The sequence below is a fragment of the Arachis duranensis genome, chromosome 4, assembly GCF_000817695.3.
Source record: "Arachis duranensis cultivar V14167 chromosome 4, aradu.V14167.gnm2.J7QH, whole genome shotgun sequence".
NCBI classification, from domain to species: Eukaryota; Viridiplantae; Streptophyta; class Magnoliopsida; order Fabales; family Fabaceae; genus Arachis; species Arachis duranensis.
Window position 1 is genome coordinate 5,179,997 of NC_029775.3, and position 14,365 is coordinate 5,194,361.

Genomic DNA, 14,365 nt, shown 5'->3' on the forward strand with positions numbered 1-14,365 from the left:
TAATATTGTAATTACAATAATTGAAAGAGAGATGTCAGTTTTATTAATATTAGTTAAGATTTTAGATATTTTATTTTTATATTATTAAAATTTATGCTTTAAGATTTAAAATTTTGAATTAGTACAAAAATATCTCTTGGTTATTGATCAAGTATTAACAAAAAATAATAAATTTTATTAATAATGTGATATTGCTCTTAATTGAAAATACCATTATCATACTTTTCTCTTTAGATTTTGAACGATAATAGTGTCACTAGACTTTGGTTTAGTTGTACCTCACCATCTAAATCGATTTTTTGAATCGTAGAACATCTAGCGATAGAAAAACATTAAGGGATTGAGTGGTTAAATGAAATTACTTTTTTTCGCTATGCATTTTCACGAAGAACCTGACTTCATTTAATCACAAATATTCTCTTTCATAAACACCTCCAAAATGCCACTAGATAAGGATATGGCTCATTTCAACTAATCAACGTTCGTACTCAATTCAACTACTTCATTAAATCCCCTTTCTCCCAACCACTCCAAAACTCACCCATGCATTCTCTATTATATAATACCAAGGTTTTGTATTCAATTGCACTAAACAAAAAAGGACTCTCTACTAAATAGAAGAAGTAGCAAAATCTACATCTGAAATACTTGAAAACAAGATGTTGATAAGATAATTATTTACAGCATCAATGGCAATGTTAATTACCGTTGCTCAATGGGAAGTGATTGGTGTATCCGCAATTGACCCGATTGCAGCCACAGGAAAAGAAGCAATGATTGAGTTGTACATGCATGACATTCAAGGAGGAAGTAGCCCAACAGCTAGGCCAGTTATCGGCTTGCTGGGCAACATTTACAGCGGGCAAGTGCCTTTTGTGATGCCAACAGGATTCAACATCCCGCAAGGTCAGACTGCTGTCTCCAATGCCAATGGTGCTCTTCCAACTGTCAACGGAGTATTCGGGATCCCACTTGGAACCGGCTTGGCTGGTACGAGCTTTGCAGGAGACTCAGGCAATAATAAGAACCAGAATAATGCCAAGTTGCAGTTAGGACCTGATGGTTTAGGACTTGGTTTCGGCACAATCATTGTAATTGATGATGTTTTAATGGCTCAACCAGAGCTGGGGTCACAAATAGTTGGGAAAGCTAAAGGAGTGTACGTGGCGAGTTTGGCAGATGGGAGTAGACAAATGATGACATTTACTGCCTTGTTCGAAGGAGGGGAGTATGGAGACAGCCTTAACTTCTATGGCCTGCACAAGATAGGGAGCGCCGTGTCGCAGTTATCAGTGATCGGGGGCACAGGGAAGTTCAAGAACGCAAACGGTTTTGCAGAACTCAGAGCTCTTATCCCCCCAGGACAGGTTTCCACTAATGGAGCAGAGACATTGCTAAGGATCACTGTCTATTTGAACTACTAAAACTATGATTTCAAGAATATAAGAACAACTGGGTGCTGTTTGATTGTAGATGACTGTGAGATTGCTCTTGTATTTTGTCAGTTTGTTGCAGAATGTATCAGAAATCTTCATTGTAACCCCAAGAACCATATGGTGATTTGTTTTCTTTTCTTCTTTTTCAATTTGGCAACCTGTGACTTGGAAAGAACATAGTCACAATAATCAACATAGTCACAATCTAGGTACAATTAAATTACAAAACAAAACAGTAAAACATAACACACAAAATCAGTAAAGAACCAGAGCTAATCACTAATCAGTAAAGAACTAGAGCTAATCACAAGACATTCATTAATCAATAAAATCACAACACACAAAACCATATCTAATCACAAAAACAGAGCACAAAAAAGTAAAAAAAATGAAGAAGAACTGAACAAGTGAAGAACAAGTGATCAAGACATTCACTGACCTTCGAAGATGACGCCGACAGACCCTTGATTGACGGAAGAGGCCCACTTGACCATAGCGAGAAGATGAAGAGAGCAGGGGATGCACCGAGAGCTCGCAGAAGAAGAAAGCAGGGGTTGGAGGCTTAAGGGCAGTGGCTACATGGACCAACGGTGACCGAGCTCGACGGATGGATGGTGACAGTGGATCGACAGACCGGTGGTGGTAGCAGCTACGATTAGAGAAGGGGGAATGATATGGTTCAAAGTTCTGCAGCTTGAGAGAGCAGTGGTTACACAGACGAACGGTGGCAGTCACTCGATGGACAGGCCTCTCCACTACCAATCATGGTCTCCTAGGGTTTGTATTTGGGTTAGGAGAAGAGTGAGAGATTAGCTGCATGGAATCACTTTCAAACCATTCTATTTCAGTGAAGACCAAAAACGATGTAGTTTTTGGTTTCTAAAGCAGGACAGATCGACCCATGTCCATTCCCTAATGCAACGTGGAGTGAAACCTAAAAAACAACATAGTTTTAGGTTTCTAAAGCGGGACAGATTGATCCCTATCCATTTTCTAATGGCCAACGTGAAACTTAACAAAGTGTTAACCTCCACATCAATAACGTTAACTGACACGTAGAATTTTTGTCTGTTTTAGTCAGGACAGATGACGGAAGGACCGCGAGGTCTCACGAAAGTATGGGACAGGGACCGATTTGTTCATATTTTTTTTTTTACAAAGGTTGCAATATCCATAAAAAAGGATAAGGACCGAATTGGGTGTTCACTCCAAACTAAATGACCAAAATGAATTATTATAGAGTTAAGTTCTAAGTACCATTTTAAGTCAATTAAAAGATTTTAATTAAGACAAATATAGAATTTGAGAGGCCAAATTAAATTTTTATTACAAAACATAATTACATTATTTTTAAGTATATCCTTAGTAAATAGGATTATTTCAAAACAATAACAAGTTTTGAGTAATTCAAAGAAAATTTAAATAAAATAAAATTTAATATAATTTGGGAACATTGACCGTTCACATGAAAATACTATACTAATATTGTAATTACAATAATTGAAAGAGAGATGTCAGTTTTATTAATATTAGTTAATATTTTAGATATTTTATTTTTATATTATTAAAATTTATGCTTTAAGATTTAAAATTTTGAATTAGTACAAAAATATCTATTGGTTATTGATCAGGTATTAACAAAAAATAATAAATTTTATTAATAATGTGATATTGCTCTTAATTGAAAATACCATTATTGTACTTTTCTCTTTAGATTTTCAACGATAATAGTGTCACTAGACTTTGGTTTAGTTGTACCTCACCATCTAAATCCATTTTCTGAATCGTAGAACATCTAGCGATAAAAAAACATTAAGGGATTGAGTGGTTAAATGAAATTACTTTTTTTCGCTATGCATTTCACGAAGAACCTGATTTCATTTCATCACAAATATTCTCTTTCATAAACACCTCAAAAATGCCACTAGATAAGGATGTGGCTCATTTCAACTAATCAACGTTCTTACTAAATTCAACCACTTCATGAAATCCCCTTTCTCACAACCACTCCAAAACTCACCCATGCATTCTCTACTATATAATACAAAGGTTTTGTATTCAATTGCACTCAACAAAAAAGGACTCTCTACTAAATAGAAGAAGTTGCAAAATCTACATCTGAAATACTTGGAAACAAGATGTTGATAAGATCATTATTTACAGCTTCAATGGCAATGTTAATTACTGTTGCTCAATGGGAAGTGATTGGTGTATCCGCAATTGACCCGATTGCAGCCACAGGAAAAGAAGCAATGATTGAGTTGTACATGCATGACATTCAAGGAGGAAGCAGCCCAACAACTAGGCTGGTTACCAGCTTGCTGGGCAACATTTACAGCAGGCAAGTGCCTTTTGCGATGCTAATAGGATTCAACATCCCGCAAGGTCAGACTGCTGTCCCCAATGCCAATGGTGCTCTTCCAACTGTCAATGGAGTATTCGGGATCCCACTTAGAACCGGCTTGGCTGGTACGAGCTTTGCAGAAGACTCAGGCAATAATAACAACCAGAATAATGCCCAGTTGCAGTTAGGACCTGATGGTTTGGGACTTGGTTTCGGCACAATCACTGTAATTGATGATGTTTCAACGGCTCAACCAGAGCTGGGGTCACAAATAGTTGGGAAAGCTCAAGGAGTGTACGTGGCGAGTTCGGCAGATGGGAGTAGATAGATGATGACATTTACCGCCTTGTTCGAAGGAGGGGAGTATGGAGACAGCCTTAACTTCTATGGCCTGTACAAGATACGGAGCGCCATGTCGCAGATATCAGTGATCGGGGGCACATGGAAGTTCAAGAACACAAGCGGTTTTGCAGAGCTCAGAGCTCTTATCCCCCCGGGACAGGTTTCCACTGATGGGGCAGAGACATTGCTAAGGATCACTATCCATTTGAACTACTAAAACTATAATGTCAAGAATATAAGAACAACTGGGTGCTGTTTGATTGTAGATGACTGTGAGATTGGTCTTGTATTTCGTCAATTTGTTGCAGAATGTATCAGAAATCTTCATTGTAACCCCAAGAACCATATGGTAATTTGTTTTCTTTTCTTCTTTTTCAATTTAGCAACCTGTGAATTGGGAAAGAACATAGTCACAATCTAGGTACAATTAAATTACAAAACAAAACAGAAAAACATAACACACAAAATCAGTAAAGAACCAGAGCTAATCACTAATCATTAAAGAATTAGAGCTAATCACAAGACATTCATTAATCAATAAAATCACAACACACAAAACCATAACTAATCACAGAAACAAATCACAAAAAAGTAAAAAAAATGATTAAGAATTGAACAAGTGAAGAACAAGTGATCAAGACATTCATTGACCTTCGAAGATGACGCCAACAGACCCTTGATTGACGGAAGAGGCCGACCTGACGATAGCGAGAAGATGAAGAGAGTAGGGGATGCACCGAGAGCTCACGGAAGAAGAGCGCAGAGGTTGGAGGCTTAAGGGCAGTGGCTACGTGGACAAACGGTGACCGAGCTCGACAGATGGATGGTGACAGTGGATCGACGGACCGATGGTGGCAGCAGCTACGGTTAGAGAAGGGGGAATGATATGGGTCAAAGTTCTACAGCTTGAGAGAGCAGTGGTTACACAGACAGACGGTGGCAGTCACTCGATGGACAGGCGGCGGCAGTGGCTCGAAGAAAGGCTAGGGTTGGAGAAGGGGGATTTAGAGTCCTGCACTTCTGGTGGAGGCTGAGAGGAATGAGAGTGAGAGTGAGAGTGAGAGACATTAGGCTCAGTAAGCCAAATTTGCCCAAAACGACAACGTTTTCTTCAAACCTACCGAAAGTTCCCCATTGGTTTTTGAAACAATGTTTCAGGAGGCTAACCAGATCGTGCGGTTCAGAATTAGACTGGTCAAACTGGTCAATCCGGTCTGGTTTCTCAGAATCGTGCTTTTTGAGTCGGAATTTACTTTTAGCGACGGTTTTGTGCACGCTGGAAAAAAGTTAGCACCCGAAAACCTTAGAACCTATATGTGGTAAAAGTAATTTCTACCTAGGTAATTGTAATAAAAAAATAATATTGGCCATTCATTCTTGATTTATTCCTTTAAAAATAAATCTCAGCCACTCATTATTTTACCATGCAGGAAAAAAGTTAATCCGAAGCGAACTTCTGACTAGTATTCCACAAATGCCTCCTAGAGACCCCGAATCCTCTTGCTTGTTTCCCAAGCAACATGCCCCTCTCTCTCTCACTCATATAATCGAGATTATCTTTGCTATTTACCCCCTCTTTGCAGTGTTTTAACCCCAAGTAACTAGCCGTGGTAAACTGCAGATAAACACGTCATTATGAGGCTGGGTGTGCTTCATTGGAATCACTCCCCTTCTCTCTTTTTCCAGCCTATTCTCTTCTTATTTTCTAGCCTTTTACCGCATTAAATTAGGCCAAACTTCAGCATTTTATTTAAAAAGAGAAGGGTCTTCCGAGAATGAGGGTTGTACTCTTGCGCTCGTCTATTTCCAGAACCACAAAATCTGTGGGGAAAGCAAAGGGTCCAACCCAGTTATCTCTCTCTTTTTGCCTAATATGTTGTCAAATTTTTACTTAATAATCTATAGATAACTGGGTTGGACCCTTTGCTTTCCCCACAGATTTTGTGGTTCTGGAAATGGACGAGCACAAGAGTGCAACCGTCATTCTCGGAAGACCCTTCTCTTTTTAAATAAAATGCTGAAGTTTGGCTTAATTTAATGCGATAAAAGGCTGGAAAATAAGAAGAGAATAGGCTGAAAAAAGAGAGAAGGGGAGTGATTCCAATGAAGCACACCCAGCCTCATAATGACGTGTTTATCTGCAGTTTACCACGGCAAGTTACTTGGGGTTAAAACACTGCAAAGAGGGGGTAAATAGCAAAGATAATCTCGACTATATGAGTGAGAGAGAGAGAGAGAGGGGGGCGTGTTGCTAGGGAAACAAGCAAGAGGATTCAGGGTCTCTAGGAGGTATTTGTGGAATACTAGTCAGAAGTTCGCTTCGAATTAACTTTTTTACTGCATGGTAAAATAATGAGTGGATGAGATTTATTTTTAAAGGAATAAATCAAGAATGAATGGCCAATATTTTTTTATTACAATTACCTAGGTACAAATTACTTTTACCACAAATAGGTTCTAAGGTTTTCGGGTGCTAACTTTTTTCCAGTGCGCACAAAACCGTCGCTAAAAGTAAATTCCGACTCAAAAAGCACGATTCTGAGAAACCAGACCGGATCGACCAGTTTGACCAGTCTAACTGTGAACCGCACGGTCTGGTTAGCCTCCTGAAACATTGTTTCAAAAACCAATAGGGAACTTTTCGGTAGGTTTAAAGAAAGCGTTGTCGTTTTGGGCAAATTTGGCTTACTGAGCCTAATGTCTCTCACTCTCACTCTCACTCTCATTCCTCTCAGCCTCCACCAGAAGTGCAGGACTCTAAATCCCCCTTCTCCAACCCTAGCCTCTCTTCGAGCCACTGACGTCGCCTGTCCATCGAGTGACTGCCACCGTCTGTCTGTGTAACCACTGCTCTCTCAAGCTACAGAACTTTGAACCATATCATTCCCCCTTCTCTAACCGTAGCTGCTACCACCACCGGTCCGTCGATCCACTGTCACCATCCATTCGTTGAGCTCGGTCACCGTTTGTCCATGTAGCTACTGCCCTTAAGCCTCCAACCCCTGTTCTCTTCTTCCACGAGCACTTGGTGCATCCCCTGCTCTCTTCATCCTCTCGCTATCGTCAGGTCGGCCTCTTCCGTCAATCAAGGGTCTGTCGGCATCATCTTCGAAGGTCAGTGAATGTCTTGATCACTTGTCTTCACTTGTTCAGGTCTTCTTCATTTTTTTTACATTTTTGTGCTCTGTTTCTATGATTAGTTATGGTTTTGTGTGTTGTGATTTTATTGATTAATGAATGTCTTATGATTAGCTCTAATTCTTTACTAATTAGTGATTAGCTCTGGTTCTTTACTGATTTTGTGTGTTATGTTTTACTGTTTTATTTTGTAATTTAATTGTACCTAGATTGTGACTATGTTGATTATTGTGACTATGTTCTTTCCAAGTCACAGGTTGCCAAATTGAAAAGAAGAAAAGAAAACAAATCACCACATGGTTCTTAGGGTTACAATGAAGATTTCTGATACATTCTGCAACAAACTGACAAAATACAAGAGCAATCTCACAGTCATCTACAATCAAACAGCACCCAGTTGTTCTTATATTCTTGACATCATAGTTTTAGTAGTTCAAATGGACAGTGATCCTTAGCAATGTCTCTGCTCCATCAGTGGAAACTTGTCCTGGGGGGATAAGAGCTCTGAGCTCTGCAAAACCGCTTGCGTTCTTGAACTTCCCTGTGCCCCCGATCACTGATAACTGCGACATGGCGCTCCCTATCTTGTACAGGCCATAGAAGTTAAGGCTGTCTCCATACTCCCCTCCTTCGAACAAGGCGGTAAATGTAATCATTTGTCTACTCCCATCTGCCGAACTCGCCACATACACTCCTTGAGCTTTCCCAACTATTTGTGACCCCAGCTCTGGTTGAGCCGTTAAAACATCATCAATTACAGTGATTGTGCCAAAACCAAGTCCCAAACCATCAGGTCCTAACTGCAACTGAGCATTATTCTGGTTGTTATTGTTGCTTGAGTCTCCTGCAAAGCCCGTACCAGCCAAGCCGGTTCCAAGTGGGATCCCGAATACTCCGTTGACAGTTGGAAGAGCACCATTGGCATTGGGGACAGCAGTCTGACCTTGCGGGATGTTGAATCCTATTGGCATCGCAAAAGGCACTTGCCCGCTGTAAATGTTGCCCAGCAAGACGGTAACCAGCCTAGCTATTGGGTTGCTTCCGCCTTGAATGTCATGCATGTACAACTCAATCTTTATTTCTTTTCTTGTGGCTGCAATTGGGTCAATTGCGGATACACAAATCACTTTCCATTGAGCAACGGTAATTAACATTGCCATTGAAGCTATAAATAATGATCTTATCAACATCTTGTTTCCAAGTATTTCAGATGTAGATTTTGCTACTTCTTCTATTTAGTAGAGAGTCCTTTCTTGTTGAGTGCAATTGAATACAAAACCTTGGTATTATATAGTAGAGAATGCATGGGTGAGTTTTGGAGTGGTTGTGAGAAAGATGATTTCATGAAGTGGTTGAATTTAGTAAGAACGTTGATTAGTTGAAATGAGCCACATCCTTATCTAGTGGCATTTTTTAGGTGTTTATGAAAGAGAATATTTGTAATGAAATGAAATCAGGTTCTTCGTGAAAATGCATAGCGAAAAAAAGTAATTTCATTTAACCACTCAATCCCTTAATGTTTTTCTATCGCTAGATGTTCTAGAATTCAGAAAATGGATTTAGATGGTGAGGTACAACTAAACCAAAGTCAAGTGACACTATTATCGTTGAAAATCTAAAGAGAAAAGTACAATAATGGTATTTTCAATTAAGAGCAATATCACATTATTAATAAAATTTATTATTTTTTGTTAATACCTGATCAATAACCAATAGATATTTTTGTACTAATTCAAAATTTTAAATCTTAAAGCATAAATTTTAATAATATAAAAATAAAATATCTAAAATCTTAGCTAATATTAATAAAACTGACATCTCTCTTTCAATTATTGTAATTACAATATTAGTATAGTATTTTCATGTGAACGATTAATGTTCCCAAATTATATTAAATTTTATTTTATTTAAATTTTCTTTGAATTACTCAAAACTTGTTATTATTTTGAAATAATCCTATTTACTAAGGATATACTTAAAAATAATGTAATTATGTTTTTGTAATAAAAATTTAATTTGGCCTCTCGAATTCTATATTTGTCTCAATTAAAATCTTCAAATTTTAATTGACTTAAAATGGTACTTAGAACTTAACTCTATAATAATTCATTTTGGTCATTTAGTTTGGAGTGAACACCCAATTCGGTCCTTATCCTTTTTTTTTATGGATATTGCAACCTTTGTCCAAAAAAAAAGGACAAATCGATCCCTGTCCCATACTTTTGTGAGACGTCGCGGTCCTTCCGTCATCTGTCCTGACCAAAACAGACAAAAATTCTACGTGTCAGTTAACATTGTTGATGTGGAGGTTAACACTTTATTAAGTTTCACATTGGCCATTAGAAAATGGACAGGGATCGATCTGTCCCACTTTAAAAACCTAAAACTATGTCGTTTTTCAGGTTTCACTCCATGTTGCATTAGGGAATGGACATGGGTCGATCTGTCCCACTTTAGAAACCAAAAACTACATCATTTTTGGGCTTCACTGAAATAGAATGGTTTGAAAGTGATTCCATGCAGCTAATCTCTCACTCTTCTCCCAACCCAAATACAAACCCTAGGAGACCATGATTGGTAGTGGAGAGGCCTGTCCATCGAGTGACTGCCACCGTCAGTCTGTGTAACCACTGCTCTCTCAAGTTGCAGAACTTTGAACCATATCATTCCCCCTTCTTTAATCGTAGCTGCTGCCACCACCGGTCCGTCGATCCACTGTCACCATCCATCCGTCAAGCTCGGTCACCGTTTGTCCATGTGGGCACTGCCCTTAAGCCTCCAACCCCTGCTCTCTTCTTCCGCAAGCTCTCGATGCATCCCCTGCTCTCTTCATCTTCTTGCTATCGTCAGGTCAGCCTCTTCCGTCAATCAAGGGTCTGTCGGCGTCATCTTTGAAGGTCAATGAATGTCTTGATCACTTGTTATTCACTTGTTCACTTCTTCTTCATTTTTTTTACCTTTAAGTGCTCTGTTTCTGTGATTAGTTATGGTTTTGTGTGTTGTGATTTTATTGATTAATAAATGTCTTGTGATTAGCTCTAGTTTTTTACTGATTAATGATTAGCTCTGGTTCTTTACTGATTTTGTGTGTTATGTTTTACTGTTTTGTTTTGTAATTTAATTGTACCTAGATTGTGACTATGTTGATTATTGTGACTATGTTCTTTCCAAGTCACAGGTTGCCAAATTGAAAAAGAAGAAAAGAAAACAAATCACCATATGGTTCTTGGGGTTATAATGAAGATTTCTGATACTTTCTGCAATAAACTGACAAAATACAAGACCAATCTCACAGTCATCTACAATCAAACAGCACCCAGTTGTTCTTATATTCTTGACATCATTGTTTTAGTAGTTCAAATGGACAGTGATCCTTAGCAATGTCTCTGCTCCATCAGTGGAAACCTGTCCAGGGGGGATAAGAGCTCTGAGCTCTGCAAAACCGCTTGCGTTCTTGAACTTCCCTGTGCCCCCGATCACTGATAACTGCGACATGGCGCTCTCTATCTTGTACAGGCCATAGAAGTTAAGGCTGTCTCCATACTCCCTTCCTTCGAACAAGGCGGTAAATGTCATCATCTGTCTACTCCGATCTGCCAAACTCGCCACATGCACTTCTTGAGCTTTCCCAACTATTTGAGACTCCAGCTCTGGTTGAGCCGTTAAAACATCATCAATTATAGTGATTGTGCCGAAACCAAGTCCCAAACCATCAGGTCATAACTGCAACTGGGCATTATTCTGGTTGTTATTGTTGCCTGAGTCTCCTGCAAAGCTCGTACCAGCCAAGCCGGTTCCAAGTGGGATTCCGAATACTCCATTGACAGTTGGAAGAGCACCATTGGCATTGGGGACAACAGTCTGACCTTGCGGGATGTTGAATCCTGTTGGCATCGCAAAAGGCACTTGCCTGCTGTAAATGTTGCCCAGCAAGCCGGTAACCGGCCTAGCTATTGGGCTGCTTCCTCCTTGAATGTCATGCATGTACAACTCAATCATTGCTTCTTTTCCTGTGGTTGCAATCGGGTCAATTGCAGATACACCAATCACTTCCCATTTAGCAACGGTAATTAACATTGCCATTAAAGCTGTAAAACGTACTTTTAATTGCCATGGAAAATTGATTTACTACCTAGAGAATTTACATTAAGGACAGATTCAAGTTATCTAACAGGTTTCATACGATATAATTTAAAAGTTGACTATAATCATGGACGATTGGTAAGATGGCAATTATTTTTGTTACGGGGAAAAACGAAGAATGGTTATTAACTATAAGAAAATGAATGAAGCAACTATTGGTGATGCTCATAAACTTCCAAGAAAAGATTCTATTTTAGAAAAAATAAAAGGAGCGACTTGGTTTTTATCTCTTGATGCAAAATCAGGATATTGGCAACTTCGTTTAGACGAAGAAACAAAGAAATTAACTGCTTTTACTTGTCCAACAAAAGAATCAACAAGTGTGTTACTCTATGAATGGAATGTATTACCATTTGGATTAAAACAAGCTCCAGGTATTTATTAAAGATTTGTGGAAGAAAATCTAAAAGAGTTAAATGAATTTGTTTTAGTGTACATTGATGATATACTAATTTTTACAAAACAGGATAAAGAATATCATCTTCAAAAATTATTAATAGTTTTAGAAAGATGTAAAGAAAAAGGACTAGTTCTTAGCAAAAAGAAAGCAAGAATAGCAAAACAAGAAATAGAGTTTCTTGGATTAATTCTATCCACTCAAGGAAGCTAAAACTTCAGCCAAATGTCCTAGAAAAGGTAAATTTATTTCCTAATAAAATAGAAGATAGAAAACAATTACAAAGATTTTTTGGATGTATAAATTATATTTCTGATCAAAGATTTTTAAAGAATATAACAGAACACACTAAAAGCTTATTTCCAAAAATAAGTACTAAAAAAGAATGGAAATTGGATGAAAAAGACAGTATGCAAATTCAAAGGATTAAACAATTATGTGAAAAACTTCCAGAACTTTATATTCCAGAAGAAAATGACTACTTAATAGTAGAAACAGATGCTTCAGACATAACCTGGTCAGGATGTCTAAAATCTAAGAAAGCTATAAAAAGTTTGGAACAAGAAAAAGAATCACTAGATTATAAATATTCCCCAAAGGAATTACTTTGCAGGTATATTTCAGGGACTTTTACTCCAACAGAACAGAGATATACCACTCATGAAAAGGAAACTCTAGCAGCAATTAAATCTCTTAAGAAATGGAAAATTAATTTACTACCCAGAGAATTTACATTAAGGACAGATTCAAGTTACCTAACAGGTTTCATACGATATAATTTAAAAGTTGATTATAATCATGGACAATTGGTAAGATGGCAATTATTTTTGTTACAATATCCAATAAAAATTGAATATATTAAGGGTGACAAAAATGTTATTGCAGATACATTAACAAGAGAATGGAGTTCGTCTACAACGCATTAGATCAAGAAATTCAGAAATACGAACAAGAACTTGAAAAATGCAAACATTGTCAGCAAATAAGGACACAGATCCAATCCCTCAAAAAGGCCATCGAAGCAATGAAATCAACACAACAACCAAAACCATCAGAGTTCAGCCAGCTAAGCGTGGTGGACAAATCAGGTGAAGAAAAAATTCTAGAAAATAAAACAATTGCTGAAATTATCAAAAAATCTACCCAAGATAAAAAATATTATGTAATTTATAATGGCCCCATGAAAGGAGTATATGATGCCTGGGAAAAAGCAGCACCATTTACACATCAATCAAGGATAATTCATAAAGAAGGGTTTTTAACACTGGAAGAAGCAAATGAATCTTTCAGGGAATATGAAACTCTTCATCCAAAGCAAACCCTAAAAAGAGCAGATAAAGCTCCAATTCAAACCCAGAGAACAGGAATAATAAGAAACATTCCTACAAGAGCCGAAATCAAGGAAAAGAAAAGGGTCTGTAGATCAAATCTCAGAGAAACCCTTAACATAGTCCTGAATTGGACTGAAGAAAAAAGGGCAATCTTGGGATATTATCCTATTGCCAAAGAACAACTAACAAAGCTGGTTATATTTCCAGAGGCTTCCCTATCTGACACCTATCAGTTTTTCCAGTATGGATTAATTGATATAATTTTAATTTTTAATGATTTGAAAATTATTAGTGAGTTTCCTGCAGGATTTATTGATGCAGTAAAGAGATTTAAAAATATGATTGACAACATAAATCCAAGGGATATATCCCTAAAATTTACGAATAGTCAACCTATTTTTAATGAAGAAGAAGAATGCTTGGTTCCAGCACATCAAGTAATCTTCATGTCCGTCTTTCCAGGAAATTTTCAACCAATTGATCAGATTCAAGACTTAACAATTTACAGTCATGAAGGAAGACTAGCCAGTACACTAGCAAGGGTCTTCAAAAGATCATAGAGCACCAACGATGTAGCTGGTGCAAGATAATAAACAATGACGTAAGCAATGACGTCATAAGAAGGGTAAGGATGGGAATTGTCCATCAGACCCAACCATTATAAATAGGTTGCTTAGGCAATTGTAGAAGGCATCAAACCATAGAAAGCAGGAGGCAAAGAGTACTCATATGCTAGGAGAGCAAGGAGGAAGCTGCCGAGGCGATTCTATAGTTTGAGGAAGAATTCCCTTAGGAAAAACCAATTCTAAACACCCCTCTGGAGTTAGTATCTACAATCTCCCCTCTGGAGATAAAAACATCTTATGTAAAATATTCAAAATAAAGGAAGTTTTTCTCCAGAAAGGTACGCCTTTATCTTAATCCCATAATTATGAATTATTTAGAAAGTTTAGAATTAACGGAAGAATCTGATTATTATAGATTATCTGCCTTATTAGATAATGAAAAACAGGCTGTTCTAAAAACAGAATTAAACCTTAAACCAAATGAAAATTTTAATAAACAAAATCTTTTAAAAGAAGTTTTTAATAGAAAAAAATATAATATACTATGAAAAAATTCAACTTGAAGCCCCTATAAAGATAAAATCCGCCAATGGAGAACTTGAAATAGCTTTGATAAATGATGAAGAATTGAGTAAACAGATTGAGAAAATTAAGGATCAACAAAAAAA

The 14,365-nt window shown here is 37.5% G+C and overlaps 2 protein-coding genes and 2 pseudogenes across 2 annotated transcripts; 2 read left to right on the plus strand and 2 right to left on the minus strand.

Annotated features, from left to right (window-relative positions):
- The first annotated feature begins 689 nt into the window (after positions 1-689).
- On the plus strand, positions 690-1,424 carry LOC107482884 (dirigent protein 16-like). The gene has a single exon (XM_016103470.3). It carries the CDS (start codon positions 690-692, stop codon positions 1,422-1,424), a length of 735 nt encoding a protein of 244 aa, XP_015958956.1.
- Positions 1,425-3,330: 1,906 nt separating this feature from the next.
- On the plus strand, positions 3,331-4,339 carry LOC107482883 (dirigent protein 16-like; annotated as a pseudogene).
- Positions 4,340-7,638: 3,299 nt separating this feature from the next.
- Positions 7,639-8,654, minus strand: LOC107482844 (dirigent protein 16-like). The gene is made up of 2 exons (XM_021139906.2): positions 8,630-8,654; positions 7,639-8,491 (listed from the first exon to the last, which is right to left on the minus strand). The coding sequence occupies exons 1-2, from the start codon at positions 8,652-8,654 to the stop codon at positions 7,686-7,688; spliced, it is 831 nt and encodes a 276-aa protein (XP_020995565.2). The 3' UTR covers positions 7,639-7,685.
- Positions 8,655-10,608: 1,954 nt separating this feature from the next.
- LOC107482882 (dirigent protein 16-like) lies at positions 10,609-11,343 on the minus strand (annotated as a pseudogene).
- Positions 11,344-14,365: the final 3,022 nt, after the last annotated feature.